The sequence below is a fragment of the Lutra lutra genome, chromosome 17 (assembly GCF_902655055.1).
Source record: "Lutra lutra chromosome 17, mLutLut1.2, whole genome shotgun sequence".
Taxonomy (NCBI): Eukaryota; Metazoa; Chordata; class Mammalia; order Carnivora; family Mustelidae; genus Lutra; species Lutra lutra.
Window position 1 is genome coordinate 29621559 of NC_062294.1, and position 12659 is coordinate 29634217.

At 41.3% G+C, this 12659-nt stretch overlaps 1 protein-coding gene across 3 annotated transcripts in view; it reads right to left on the reverse strand.

Annotated features, from left to right (window-relative positions):
- Positions 1 to 12659, reverse strand: part of FTO (FTO alpha-ketoglutarate dependent dioxygenase) — a 375155-nt gene that overhangs the window by 106731 nt on the left and 255765 nt on the right. Inside the window, exon 9 of one of the 3 annotated variants that reach the window (XM_047712438.1) lies at positions 9537 to 9861. The exons of the other annotated variants lie outside the window; for them this stretch is intronic. Coding sequence (XP_047568394.1) covers positions 9798 to 9861 — 64 coding nt within the window. The 3' untranslated portion in view covers positions 9537 to 9797. Of the gene's footprint in view, positions 1 to 9536; positions 9862 to 12659 lie in introns of those variants that run through there. 3 annotated transcript variants of the gene reach the window in all.

Consider the following 12659-nt stretch of genomic DNA (forward strand, 5'->3'; position numbering starts at 1 on the left):
GAAGACTAACTGAAGATTCATTGCAGGTCACAGATGCTTGATTCAGATGATACGAGCAATAAAAACAAAGATATAACAATAGCAAGGAGAAAAACCCTAGTATTACATGAGGCATAAGGAAGCATCGTGGATTAAAAAAAAAAAAAAAAAAAAAAATCTAGGCATGTGTTCCAGACTGCCAAGGTTAAAACCCTCCTTCTACCGCATGCTACCTATATAATCTTGGGAAAGATTCTTAACTTCTCAGGCTCCAATTTCTTTCCCTCAAAAATGAGGGATAACAACATGAGTTTGCTGTAAAGGACTAAAGAATGCACGGAGCCTTTAGACTAGCACTAGGCACATAGTAAGTGGTCAGTAAATGGTAGATAGGACAGGACATGGGAGACAGTATTTCCTCTCCTTGCCATCTAAAACACTAACCTCTTAAAACAAGTACAAAAGGGAAGTAAGCATTACAGTCTGTGCTTTCTCTTTCAGAATCAGAAATGAAAAAACTCTAAGAAGCTGGATATTGCAAACTCTGCTAGACTTTTTTTTTTTCTTTCCCTATAACTCAGCTTAAGGTCCCTTATAACATAAAAAAGAGCGACAGACACCATGAACCTGGCTCCTCCTGGCTTCTTATTGTCTTGGCACTGAACGATCAATTTGAAAGTACATCAAGTTATTTAACAGGTCACCAAGTAGCAGAAAGCTAAATGTTGAACCGTATTTACAAGGAAGAATTATATGAAAATATTTTTATTGATACCATAAAAACCACCATTAAAAATGACTGCACTGAAACGGTGAACGTGTATGGAACAAATGGGCAACTCTTAAAATACTACCTGGTTCCAGACAGTCCAAATTTTGTGTCTCGTTAGCAAATAAGATAAGTGACTTTGTCTGAAATGATGTTTTATAAATCCTATTAATGGGCTGTAAGGGAGGCAGCAGTTCCCAAAACAGGAGAACTCGTTTTTGAGTTCAATCCCCATTGTACACACAAAAATGTAGGGGGAATGGAGGGGAGGAGCTGTTTTTAGACCCACGGACTACTAAGAGTCTCTAACAATTCCGTTTTATACTTTTCAAAATACCTGCACACTCATTATCTTCTCTGCTCCTTGCGACAAGCCCGAGAGGCAGGCTGGGCAAATATGAACACTCCCGGGGGTTTTTAATAGTAACCAAGAAATGTAAATTGGCTTCATCGGAGTCAGTTTAAAGCGGGGCTAAGGCTCCTGGTGGCTCCGTGGCCCCTTCCACAGCACGTGGTGTTGTAAGAGCCGGTGTGCGTGGCGTAGAGATGGATACGCATGTCTGCGCACACCCACAGAGTACTGTCCTGTTAAACTCTGTATCCAGACACATGATAAGGCACTTGCTTGTTGTTCTGCTTTTCGAAAAACAGAAGTGATATACTTTCACCACCGCAAAAATAATAGCACAGCGCTTTGTATATACTAGTCTTTTTTTTTTTTTTTTTTAAAGAGTAGGACGTCCTCCAGTGATTGGTACAATCTTGTTTTTGCCTTTTCTTGCCAAAAAGAAAATATGGCTTTAATAGAAGTTTACATCTGCGTGGCATTACATGCATGTAAAACAGATGTAACCTAATTACATTTTCATTTAAATTGCTAAATAGCTACCTAAGTAAAAAGCTAAAATAACATACAAACAACAGTTACTGTAATAACAAGTGTACTTAGAATTGAATGAAAAGGATCAAAGCTACAGCATATAGAATTTGAGTTGGTCTTTCGAAAAGAGAGCAACGTCACAATGCTGCCTCCCCCCCGGCCATGCCCCAGTCATTCAGAAGTCTCTCCCACACGGCCTAAAGATGCGGCTCGGCTCAGTCTAGACACATGGAAGGAAATCCATAGCGTTTACATAAAGACTTTGGGTTTCGTGAAGATTAGACACACTCTACTAGAGATTATATAGCAAAACCCTAAATTGGAAATGAGAATTCTGGGGCAATACAATCAGCTTGATTACAGTTTTAAGCAGACCTGTCTCGGCTGAAATCAGGAATCAGCTCCCAACCCTGAGATCAGAGCACCCTTTTTGGGATTGTCGCAGAAGACAACATCACACGTCAGTCATGGCATACTCGTGACCCGCCCCTTCCTGCCACGAGAAGGCTCTTTGGAAGGATCCAGAGCATCTGGGATGATGTGGAGCTTTGCAGAAGGGAACACTGGTTGGTCTTCACAAGGAGCAGAGGCAACACCACGACAGGTGGTAAGTGACAGTGGCTGTTATCTTGAGTAGGCTGAGAAGCAAACTATACGTTCAGAGCGTTCGAGCGGTGTAAAATTATTTCAAAATTAGAACAGTGCATCACTAAAAGCAAAGGATCTAGCCTTGGAATGCCTGCTAAAAATCCTCTCCCATTCGCTTTCTTCTCTAAACTAGACTGGCCAGTTTTTCTGCATTTTGCAAAGGAGTGCAGAAAAATAAAAGGCTTGGATCCAGGGCGCCTGGGTTGCTCCGTGGGTTGAGCCTCTGCCTTCGGATCAGGTCATGATCTCAGTGTCCTGGGATAGAGCCCCACATCGGGCTCTCTGTTAAGTGGGGAGCCTGCTTTTCCCTCTCCCTACCTCTCCACTTACTTGTGGTCTCTCTCTGTGTCAAATAAATTTAAAAAAAATGTTAATTCTTCAAAAAAATAAAGAATAAAAACTTGGATCCAGCCAGTCCTGTTTGATCACAGGTCTGAAATGTTTCAGAGGAATTAAACAACAAAATGAAATGGAACATCTCTCCTAAAACTAAGGGTTTCAAGCCAAGAACATCCTTATCAGAGACATGGACAAACTCGAAAAATGAGCTTTAAATGATACCCCAACACACCTACCCTAAGAGTTAGCTTTGGGCTCCCCTTTTCATTCAACTGAGCAAATGTCCTCTCTCTAGAGGTACGAAAGAATGGAAAGACAAAGGATTGGAGATGAGGTACTAAAAGATGTGAAAACAGAAAAATCACCCAGGGGCCAGCACATGGTGTCAAAGCTGGCACTTCCTCCTCAATGCTGTCTCAACACGGTATTTTAATAGTATTTTAATGGGCACGCACTGCCTCTCACTTACTACCCTACAAACAGCCTATACTTGAATCTCAACAAAGACCAAAAAGGGCTCCCACACATGGGGTGGGAAAAACTTCCTTTTTTTTATTTTTATTTTATTTTTTTTTTTTAAGATTTTATTTATTTATTTGACAGAGAGAAACCACAAGTAGGCAGAGAGGCAGGCAGAGAGAGAGGAGGAAGCAGGCTCCCCGCCGAGCAGAAAGCCCGACGCGGGGCTCGAACCCAGGACCCGGGATCATGACCCGAGCCGAAGGCAGCGGCCCAACCCACCGAGCCACCCAGGCACCCCAAAACTTCCTTTTTTGTATCTAGGCATCCTACACCAAAACTGTGGTGATTCCCTGCCCGGATCTGGTAACAAGGAGGTTTTGGGAAGAGAACAGGAAACGTAACTTGGAGAATCTTTTCATCCCACAGCTGTTCCCCAAGCTGGGCACTCTGGCTTCCTCTCTTCAGATGGTTTGCTGTCTGCTTTCTGCTTTCAGATGTGTTTGTAAAGTTTCACAATGTGTTGACAACAAGTTTGTGAAAGACAAGTGAAGGCTTGTCGTGATTTTGTAAGCAATTATTTCATTTGTGTTTTATAAATAGGTCATAAATGTCATCGACTAATGACTGCCCTTTCTCCCCCGGCCCCATACACCCCCTGGAACAAAGAGGCAACCCTGTACCACTCTTGCCAGGGGCCAAGACTTAATGGCAGGTCTTACACTAAACCACCTATTTGGAAGGACACCCATGGCAGCTGAGGACACACTGTGATTTCTCTACTCAACACCACACCTCTCTGCCCCCAAAACAAACAGCTTTCCATCATTCCACTCTCCACCCAAGAAAGTCAGATGCCAGGAGAAAAGGTAACAGGCGGCCCAAAAGAAACAAAATTAAAATAATCATATGACAGTATCACTGACTTACTCAAGGTCTTTTCTTATCTGATCATTGCTAAACCAGTAGTTACTCAAAAGCACACATTAAGTGATGATTTATCTGTTTGACTGTGGTACAAACAATGTCTTCTGCTGATGCTTAGTAGCTCTGGGAAAGGAAATGTGAATAAAGTCCTAACTCAGAATGAACTTTAAAGAATAACCACATTCCAAAGGCTGAGGCCAGAGGCAGGGGAGGAGGAGAGAAGTAATTACTTTGAGAATGGGTTAAAAGTCAGCCAGAAAGGAAAGCTAAGGGCGGCTCTGTCCTATAAACTTTTCTGGAACTCTACTCCCTTAAGTCAGCCTTGACAAAGGATTTATGTCACTAAAAAGAAAAAAAAAAAAAAGAAAGAAAAAGAGGTAAATGTGACAAGCTGCTCTCATTTTCAGAGTAAGTGCCTTCTTCACAATGGTGTTTGAAGCCGCAAAACAGTAACTACCAAGTTATAAACACCTCCCCTGGAGAAAGAGAAGGGGCTACCCCAAACCACCTAGATCCTCCTTTATTCAATCTGTGAAAACTGAAATCACAAACATGGCTTGTAGGCCAAATGCAGCCCTCATCTATATTTTTCAACTTTAGGAATATTAGTTGTCCAAGTTTTTATGTAAGTACGTTTCATTTAAAAAACAACAAACAGACAGAAAAAAATAAAGAAAAAAACAAAAAACAAAAAGCCAGGACTCCTGGCTTCTTTTGGGGAAAAAAAGACATCTGGTGAGTCCACCACTATGGGCTCTACTGGCTGGAACGGAGGACTGGCTGTCATCTTTAGGCTAAGGAGTGCTTTCTGGTTCTACATTGTCCCCTCAAGTCCCCGTCACGTCATACCTAGCCTGCGTCACTCACTGACAATACCTGAGGGCCCCTGTATGGATTTGAGCTGATCATTTCTGGTGTTTGGTGTAACTACTAATTAACTGCCCAGCAAATAATCCTTTTCCCTATTTGAAGACAGAGAAAAAAGGATCTCAGAAGCCCCCCAGCCCTGCTGAACAATTCCAACGGTGACCAAAATTCCGCTGCACTGAGTTGGTGTTGGAATTTCAGAATGACGTATGCCACACATTCTTGGGCTTGCCCAAAGTCATCCTGGTTCCAGTCCACTCAGACTGGCTGGCCACGAGGTCAGCCGCTCCTCCAGGTACCTGAGTCCCTAGGGGGTCTGTCACATGTTCTGTGGGCAACCTAGGAAAATGAAACACAGTTCTCCTCGAAAGGAAAAAAAAAATACATTCTATTTTTATTTACTCTTACTTACTACTCCCAAATTAAGTCTGTTCAAAGTTGACCTATCAGACACGCATTTTCAGCCTGACTTTTTTACAGTTATGAAACAGAAAAACCATCCTTCTTCATGATATATTTTGTATAATGAGGACCACACCAAAAAAAAAAAAAAATGCAGAGAGCAATCTCTGGATCTTTGGAAATAGAAATGAATGTACATATTTTGCGCTAGCTAGCAGTAATTACTTTACCATGTGAGGCTCGGGGTAGGTAGTAATGTGCAATACCTTGAAACTTGGAGCCATCCCAAAAAACAAACAGCAAAAAACCTGACCTCTGACCCTGTTTTGAAGCATCACCACCCGCTCGGGTAGTGTTTGCATGCTGAAATATTTATTTCCTTCATAAAAAAATCTATCTGAATATCCAATCTCTCGGCAGAAAAGAGTCTTATTTCCATGTTAGCAGAAGCCCTTAAGTAATTTGGGGCTATGATCTGAACACTACAAGCTTTACCCACTTAAAACTTTGCCAGCTTCAAGATGCATATTTTTCTCACCAGCTCCTCATTTGCAAAACATATTAGAGATTCAGGTGAAAGGTGACAAAGTTTCCAGAGCTGGAAAGCCCAGTTAGAAAACTCTATGTTTCTTGGGCATAGCTTCCAACAGGGCTGTTTATTTCTGGGCATTCTGTCACTTGAAGACAGGGTTTGTACCGGTGGGGAGGGACAAGTTCAAACAGGCAGCTACTGTAATGGTAACTTCTGGATGCGGTGTAGGAGAGACTGAAGTCGCTCAGGCAAACTATTTCATTGAAACACCTCTGACTATGGCATTACAGCACAGGGATATCACCCTGAGAAGTTTTTCTTCATCTGCTCACTGATTATGGTATTTAAATAAAAGGCCTAACTAATAAAAGTCACTTAGACTTTAATTTCCTCCATGAAAAGGACACTCTAAATCTCACCTAAGACGCTCGACTGTGTCATATTTGCAAGTTCGGGCAGATGAGAGGAAAGAGGTACAGCTGCGGTGTCCGTGCCCCTCCACTCCGGGCGCACCCCTCAACCTTCACCAACAGCAAGAGTGAGAGGAACCCTCGTTCCTCCTCCATGATGCTTTCTCATGAGACAGTGTGCTGGGTTGAGCCTTTGGTTAATTCTTCTCTGAAGCCCAGGATCGAGACACTAAAATTAAACTCAGAAAGGCTTTTTTTTTTTTTTTTTTTTTACTCAGAAAGGCTCTTAAAAGCAGAAGGCCTTGGGGTTTTTCTTCATGTCTATCTACATTACTTAGCAGGGACATGGCTGGGCTTTTCTGGTGCAATGATTTGGGGAACACAAAGGAGTACGGGCCTTCGCTTCCAGATACCACTAGAACTTTACCTCCAAATAAAAAAAAAAGTGTTCTTTTTTTTAATTGAAGTACAGCGGACACAACTCTACCTCCAAATTTAATAACAGCTTCTGAGGCCTGAAATGCTGTGCAGAACCCATGTTATCTGTGAGGAAAACTGGCCACACTCTGTTTAGACTTGTGTCCAACGTCAGTCTGTGGGAATTTAGAATTCTGTAATCATGCAGCATATCAGAAAGTGGTTTCTGCATCTAATCCTGGACCAGTTATGGTTACTTTAGGGGGGGCAAAACCCCCAACTGTGTTGCAACAAGAAAGAAAATGGTTGTATACTGAGCTATTTAAGTACAGTCATTTCTCTACTTAAGAACTTTCCATTTAAACTTCTGATAAGAACAGAGTACAAGAACAGAGTACAAGAGCAAAAGTGCGTCCCCCCCAACAGACTACGCTGTTGGAAGGTGCTCGGTGCGACTCTGGGTTTGCCCACAAGAGGTTTTACACGCAGCTTTGAGGATCCTGACCTGCTTGGAAGGAGAAGCGCTTCTTAGGTCATGAAAGTTGCTGATCAGGGCCTCTGCAAGTCTTTCCAGCATCTTTGGGCAAATGGGAAAAAGGCGCCCCCTGTGGGCAAGCAAAGTCTCCCAGCTTGGAGAAGGGAGTGTGGGCTGGGCTTCAGCCCGTCTCCTTCATGCCAGCCCCTTCAGGCAGGAGCCCGGATGCAGGGCGTAACCCATGTGAGGAGTACAGAATGCGACCAATGCATAAGCAGGCCTCTCTGTTCAGCCACTCTGGTTTCCAGGTAGCAGAAGTCTTGTTAAGTAACCTCACCGCACACAGAGGTCAGGGACTAATTTCACAACTGTTTGATAAAATGACCGCGATAACAACAGGTTAGAAGGATGAGAAATAAATCAAGGGATTCTAGTCAGAAATAATTAGGAATCACAACAGAAAAGGGCAAAGTCGTGGGGTTTCAATTCTTGATTAACCAGTTCTTCTAGACTTAAGGGTGGGCCTGGTTCATCGTCTTCATATTCTGACCCGAGAAGGGCGTGCACAGAGCTGAGGACAGCAGGTCTGGTTCTTTCACAGGCGAGAAGAACCATGAGTGGCCTTCTGCTAGTGAGCAGAAGGTTTTCTTTTCTTTTTTTTTTTTTTAAGATTTTATTTATTTATTTGACAGAGATCACAAGTAGGCAGAGAGGCAAGCAGAGAGAGAGGAGGAAGCAGGCTCCCTGTGGAGCAAAGAGCCCGATGCGGGGCTCGATCCCAAGACCCTGGGATCATGACCTGAGCCCAAGGCAGAGAAAGCCAGGTTTTCAAGTGTGGAGACACGTACTGAGCCAGCACGCTTTGGCTTCAGGTTCCCTGTGGAAGCAAATGGCTCCAAGGAGAGCACAAACTGAAGGTCAATGGGAAGGGGGCAAACACCAAAAAATGCTCCAGAAATTACCAAAAGAGCTGGCTAGGAGGCTATCACTTCTTAACTTGGGATGGAACCTAGGAAAGCAGAGTTAGTGACAGCAAAGTCACATCAGATGTACAGACTTAACTTCCATAATGGGATTTTTGTCCCCAACATTAGTTATAATTGTAAATTAGGCACCAACACCTTGAGGATGAGTTAAGAGCTTTATATCTATTAACAACATGGATGCCTCCAAAGAAGGGAGGGAAATAGGCAGAGGACACAGGAAATTCACACACGTGCACACAGCCAGGAAACATGAAAAATGTCCAACCATAGTAGTGACAAAGAAATGAAATGATATGTAAATTTTTACCCCTAATTTGGCAAAGATTCTTTTTTTTTTTTTTTTTAATTTGAAAGAGAGAGTACAAGCAGGGGGAGCAGCAGGCAGAGGGAGAAGAAGAAGCAGGCTCCCTGCCAAGCTGTGAGCCCGATGTGGGGCTCGATCCCAGGATCCTGGAACCATGACACAAGCTGAAGGCAGATGCTTAACTGAATGAGCCACCCAGGCGTCCCAAGATTTTTTTTCTAATGGTAATATTCCACACTCCCAAACATGAGAAGGGAGAGACATTCTCAAAAGCTGTTGATGAAAATGTAAACTGGAACATCTTTCTGAAAATCATATTGGTACTGTTTTATACAAACATTCACGGCACACACATTTATCAAGTACTATGATTTGTTACAAATTTAAAATGTATACTTTCTTTCACCTCGTAATTCCATAGAAATGTATTCAATAAAGGCTCAAAGATTAGGTATCTATTACAACATATAAAAGTGAAAAAGAGGGGTGCCTGGTGGATCAGTCAGTTAAGTGTCTGACCCTTGATTCCAGCTCAGGTCATGATCTCGGGGTCGTGAGATCAAGTCCCAAGTGGGGCTCCCTGCCAGGCCTGGAGCCCACTTAAGAGTCTCCCTCGCCTGCTGCCCCTTCCTTACTCTAAAAAAAGGTGAAAAAAGAGATCTGGTTAAACATATTATTGTATATTTTGAGGTAAATTATTCTTTTTTTTTTTTTAAATTTTATTTATTTGACAGAGAGAGATCACAGCAGGCAGAGAGAGAGCAGGATCACAACCCAAGCTGAAGGCAGAGGCTTAACCCACTGAGCCCCCCAGACGCCCCAAGGTAAATTATTCTTGAATGAAATGCAATTAATGAGAAAATGATCACAAAATAATATTCTGTGAAAAAGAGTACAAAAACCTTTTAAACCTGAAATCTTTCTAATCATACACCAGATGTTAACGACTCGGGGTGGTGGGATTGCAGGTAATTTTTATCTTTTTCTTGTAAAATTATATCATTTTTAAATTTTCTACCATGAGCATTTATTAATTTTAAAAGCAGGAGAAAGTACTAAACAACAAAAACAGAATTAGCTGAAGAACAGATGGGTTTAGAATCTCAAAAGCACATAACTGAACAAGGAAACAGAAAAATGGTGGCATCACAATTCCAAATGTGCCTTTTGACAGAGATTTACAAATCCTGAAAATATATAAATTTGGGGTCCTGAAACGGTGTTGAAGGAGCGTGTGTAAAATGAATCAGAAAAGGTTCAAAGCGGAAGAGCCACAGAGATCACCCAGCTTAGTCTCTTTACTGGATAGTTCTGGAAATGAGGATGAAGTATTGCAATGACCCAGGACTCCTCCTGGCTTCCGTGCTATGCCTCTCCCGTGACACTAGGGACAGCAAGGGGTTTCATCTACATTCCAAGCATCCATCGACTGGTGGTAGGTGTTCAACATGCTGGGCTGAAAAGACTCTACAGGAGTTGAGGAGGAAAAAAAATGCATTAAGATTAGTGACATCTGCCATAAGTAGGAGAAGGGGGAGTGCTGGCAGGCATGCCACGCACTTGACATTCTTAAAAAAAAAAAAAAAAAAAAAAAAAAAGACATAATATTGTTTTCTCCAGACCAGGTGTTTGTCACTATAAAATACTGAGTGTCTATTTCTAGGGCAACATTTGGCATAAATTAGGACTAAAGAAACCTACAGCTTCAATGGGCAAAGAATGAAGAGGGGAATTTATACTTGCCAAATGAAAAGGGGGCAATTACAGGTTTCAGAAAGGTATGGCATCATGCTTCACTGAAATAGTCATACTGTCTCCCCACGAAGCAGCTTGGGAGCAAGAGCACAAAAGTTGAAAGAGCAAACTCATTGCCTTTTCTCTGGAAAGACTGAAACAGAAATAAAGTTCAATGCTGTGAGGAACACCACACACCACATACAAGTCTTGATGCTGAAATAGCCAAAAGCCAATCAAGCCATGTAGAAACTTCAAAAGGGTCAACTTCACAGAAAAGGTAAGGATGGGACGAAGTCTCCTGAGACCTGCTAACCGTGGTCTCTACAGGGAAGAGACCTCTGTAGGGAACTCTCACCTGTGAAAACAGATGTAAAAACAGCAAATAAAATACCAGTGGATCAAGTCTGTCTGCGTATTACATCACAATCAAGTAAGGTCTGTTCCAGAACTGCAAGGACGGTTCAACAGTATGGAATCTTATTATGTAATATACCACATTTACAAGTTAGAGGGGAAAAGAGCCAAACCGTCACCTTAGTAGACAACCTCCCCGTTTAAAAATGAGGATCTGATTGAATGCAATACACATTAATGAGAATAAAAATTTCTTCCCTTGATGAAAAGTATTTACCAAAATCTCAGCAAATCTCAAACTGACTTGCAAAACATCAGAACTGTCTTCAGTAACAACTGAAAAAATGTAAAGATGTCTACTAACCCTACTATTATTCAACACTGTGTTGAAAATCTCAGTTAAGACCAGAAGGAAGATAAAGGAAAGGAAGATAAATACAAAATTATCTGTGTTGGAATGAAAAGGGCAACATCGTCGTTGTTTTATGTTCTATCATTCCTTCCCTAGAAATTCCAAGGAAATCAACAGAAAAACTACTAGAACTATGAAAAGAGTTTAATAAGATAGTGAAATAAATATAAAAACTCAGCAGCTTGGGGCCCCTGTGTGGCTCAGTCGTTAAGTTCCTGCCTTTGGCTCAGGTCATGATCCCAGGGTCCTGGGATCAAGCCCCACATCCGGCTCCCTGCTCAGCAGGAAGCCTGCCTCTCCCTCTAACACTCCTCCCGCTTGAGTTTCCTCTCTAATCTTAAAACAAACAAACAAACAAACAAACCAAACTCAGCAGCTTTCCTACATATATGTAATTCCATTACAATAGCAACAAACCCTCTAAAATCCCTAGAAATAAATGTAAAAGGATGTGAAGATGGTTTTTAAAACTCTGCCTAAAGACACAAAAGATGACATAAGCAAATAGATACATCACTTCAATGGATGATAAAACAAGTTTCTTAAAGTTCTCTAACATAAAAATCTATAAATTCAATTCACTTATAATAAACATGCCAACAGGATTTCTTAAATGGAATCTGACCACCTGATTCTAAAATTCATTTGGAAGAAAAAGGCATGAGAACAGCAACAAAATTACAGAAAAAGAATGGGAGGAGAGCAAGCCCTATATTTCAAAATATAAAATTTTGTTAATTAATGAAACCATAAATCAAAGAGCAGAATTCGTATACCGAACATATAAAGACCTGCAAATCAAAAAGAGAAAGATAAACAACAGAAAAAGGTACAAAGGCTGTGAACAGACAATACGAGAAGAAAAAGTAAAATGTTCAATAATAATGTGAAAAGACGCTCACCAGTAATCAGGACAATGCAAATTAGAACCACGAGACAAATTTTTTTCTATCATAGTGGCAAAAATAAAATAAAATAATCAAGAGTAATAAACTGATATCAATTCTTCATACACAGTTGATGGGACTGTAAATTGGCGTAGCTCTTCTGGAGAGCTACTTATAGTTACTAAAATCCTAAATGTGCCCACATTTAACCTATTCATACCATTTCTTGGGATCTAGGCTAAGGAAATAGTCTGTACATACACCAAGAGGCATGAAAAAGTACATTCACTACATACGGTTTGTGATAGCCAAAAAAAAAAAAAAAACCACTCATCAAGAGGTAGGTTCTTAAATGAAGTGGGAGGATATGCCATTTGCATTATGAAACACTGTAGGACAGTCAGAAGGAATTAATCAGATTCCTACATACAAACATGAGTAGCTTTCTACGTCACTTTATGGTAAATAAACACAAGTTGAACTGTAGGGATCAGACCATTTTATAAAAAACAAAAAAGAGAAAGAAAGAGAAAGAAGTAATGGATGAGAAAGGGAGGAAAGGAGGATAAGACACTGCATAAGAAAGAAAAAGAGAAAGAAAAGAGCAAAATAATACCATATATTTTTATGGGTAATAGATAAATGTGTGGAAATATGTAAGAGGCAGATCTAACAGGACACACGCCAAGCTGCTGACATTACTTTTTCGCAAGCAGAGCCACGCATTTGCTGGGGCACTCGAGAAGGAGGTCTGCTTTTCTGGAAAGGCACTATGTGGCAATGGTTACATGCAGACGCTGGACGTAGGCTACTGGTTCTAACTGTTATTTAAATGAATCTGCACCCTCAGCTTTTTCATCTGTAAGGTGGGTAAT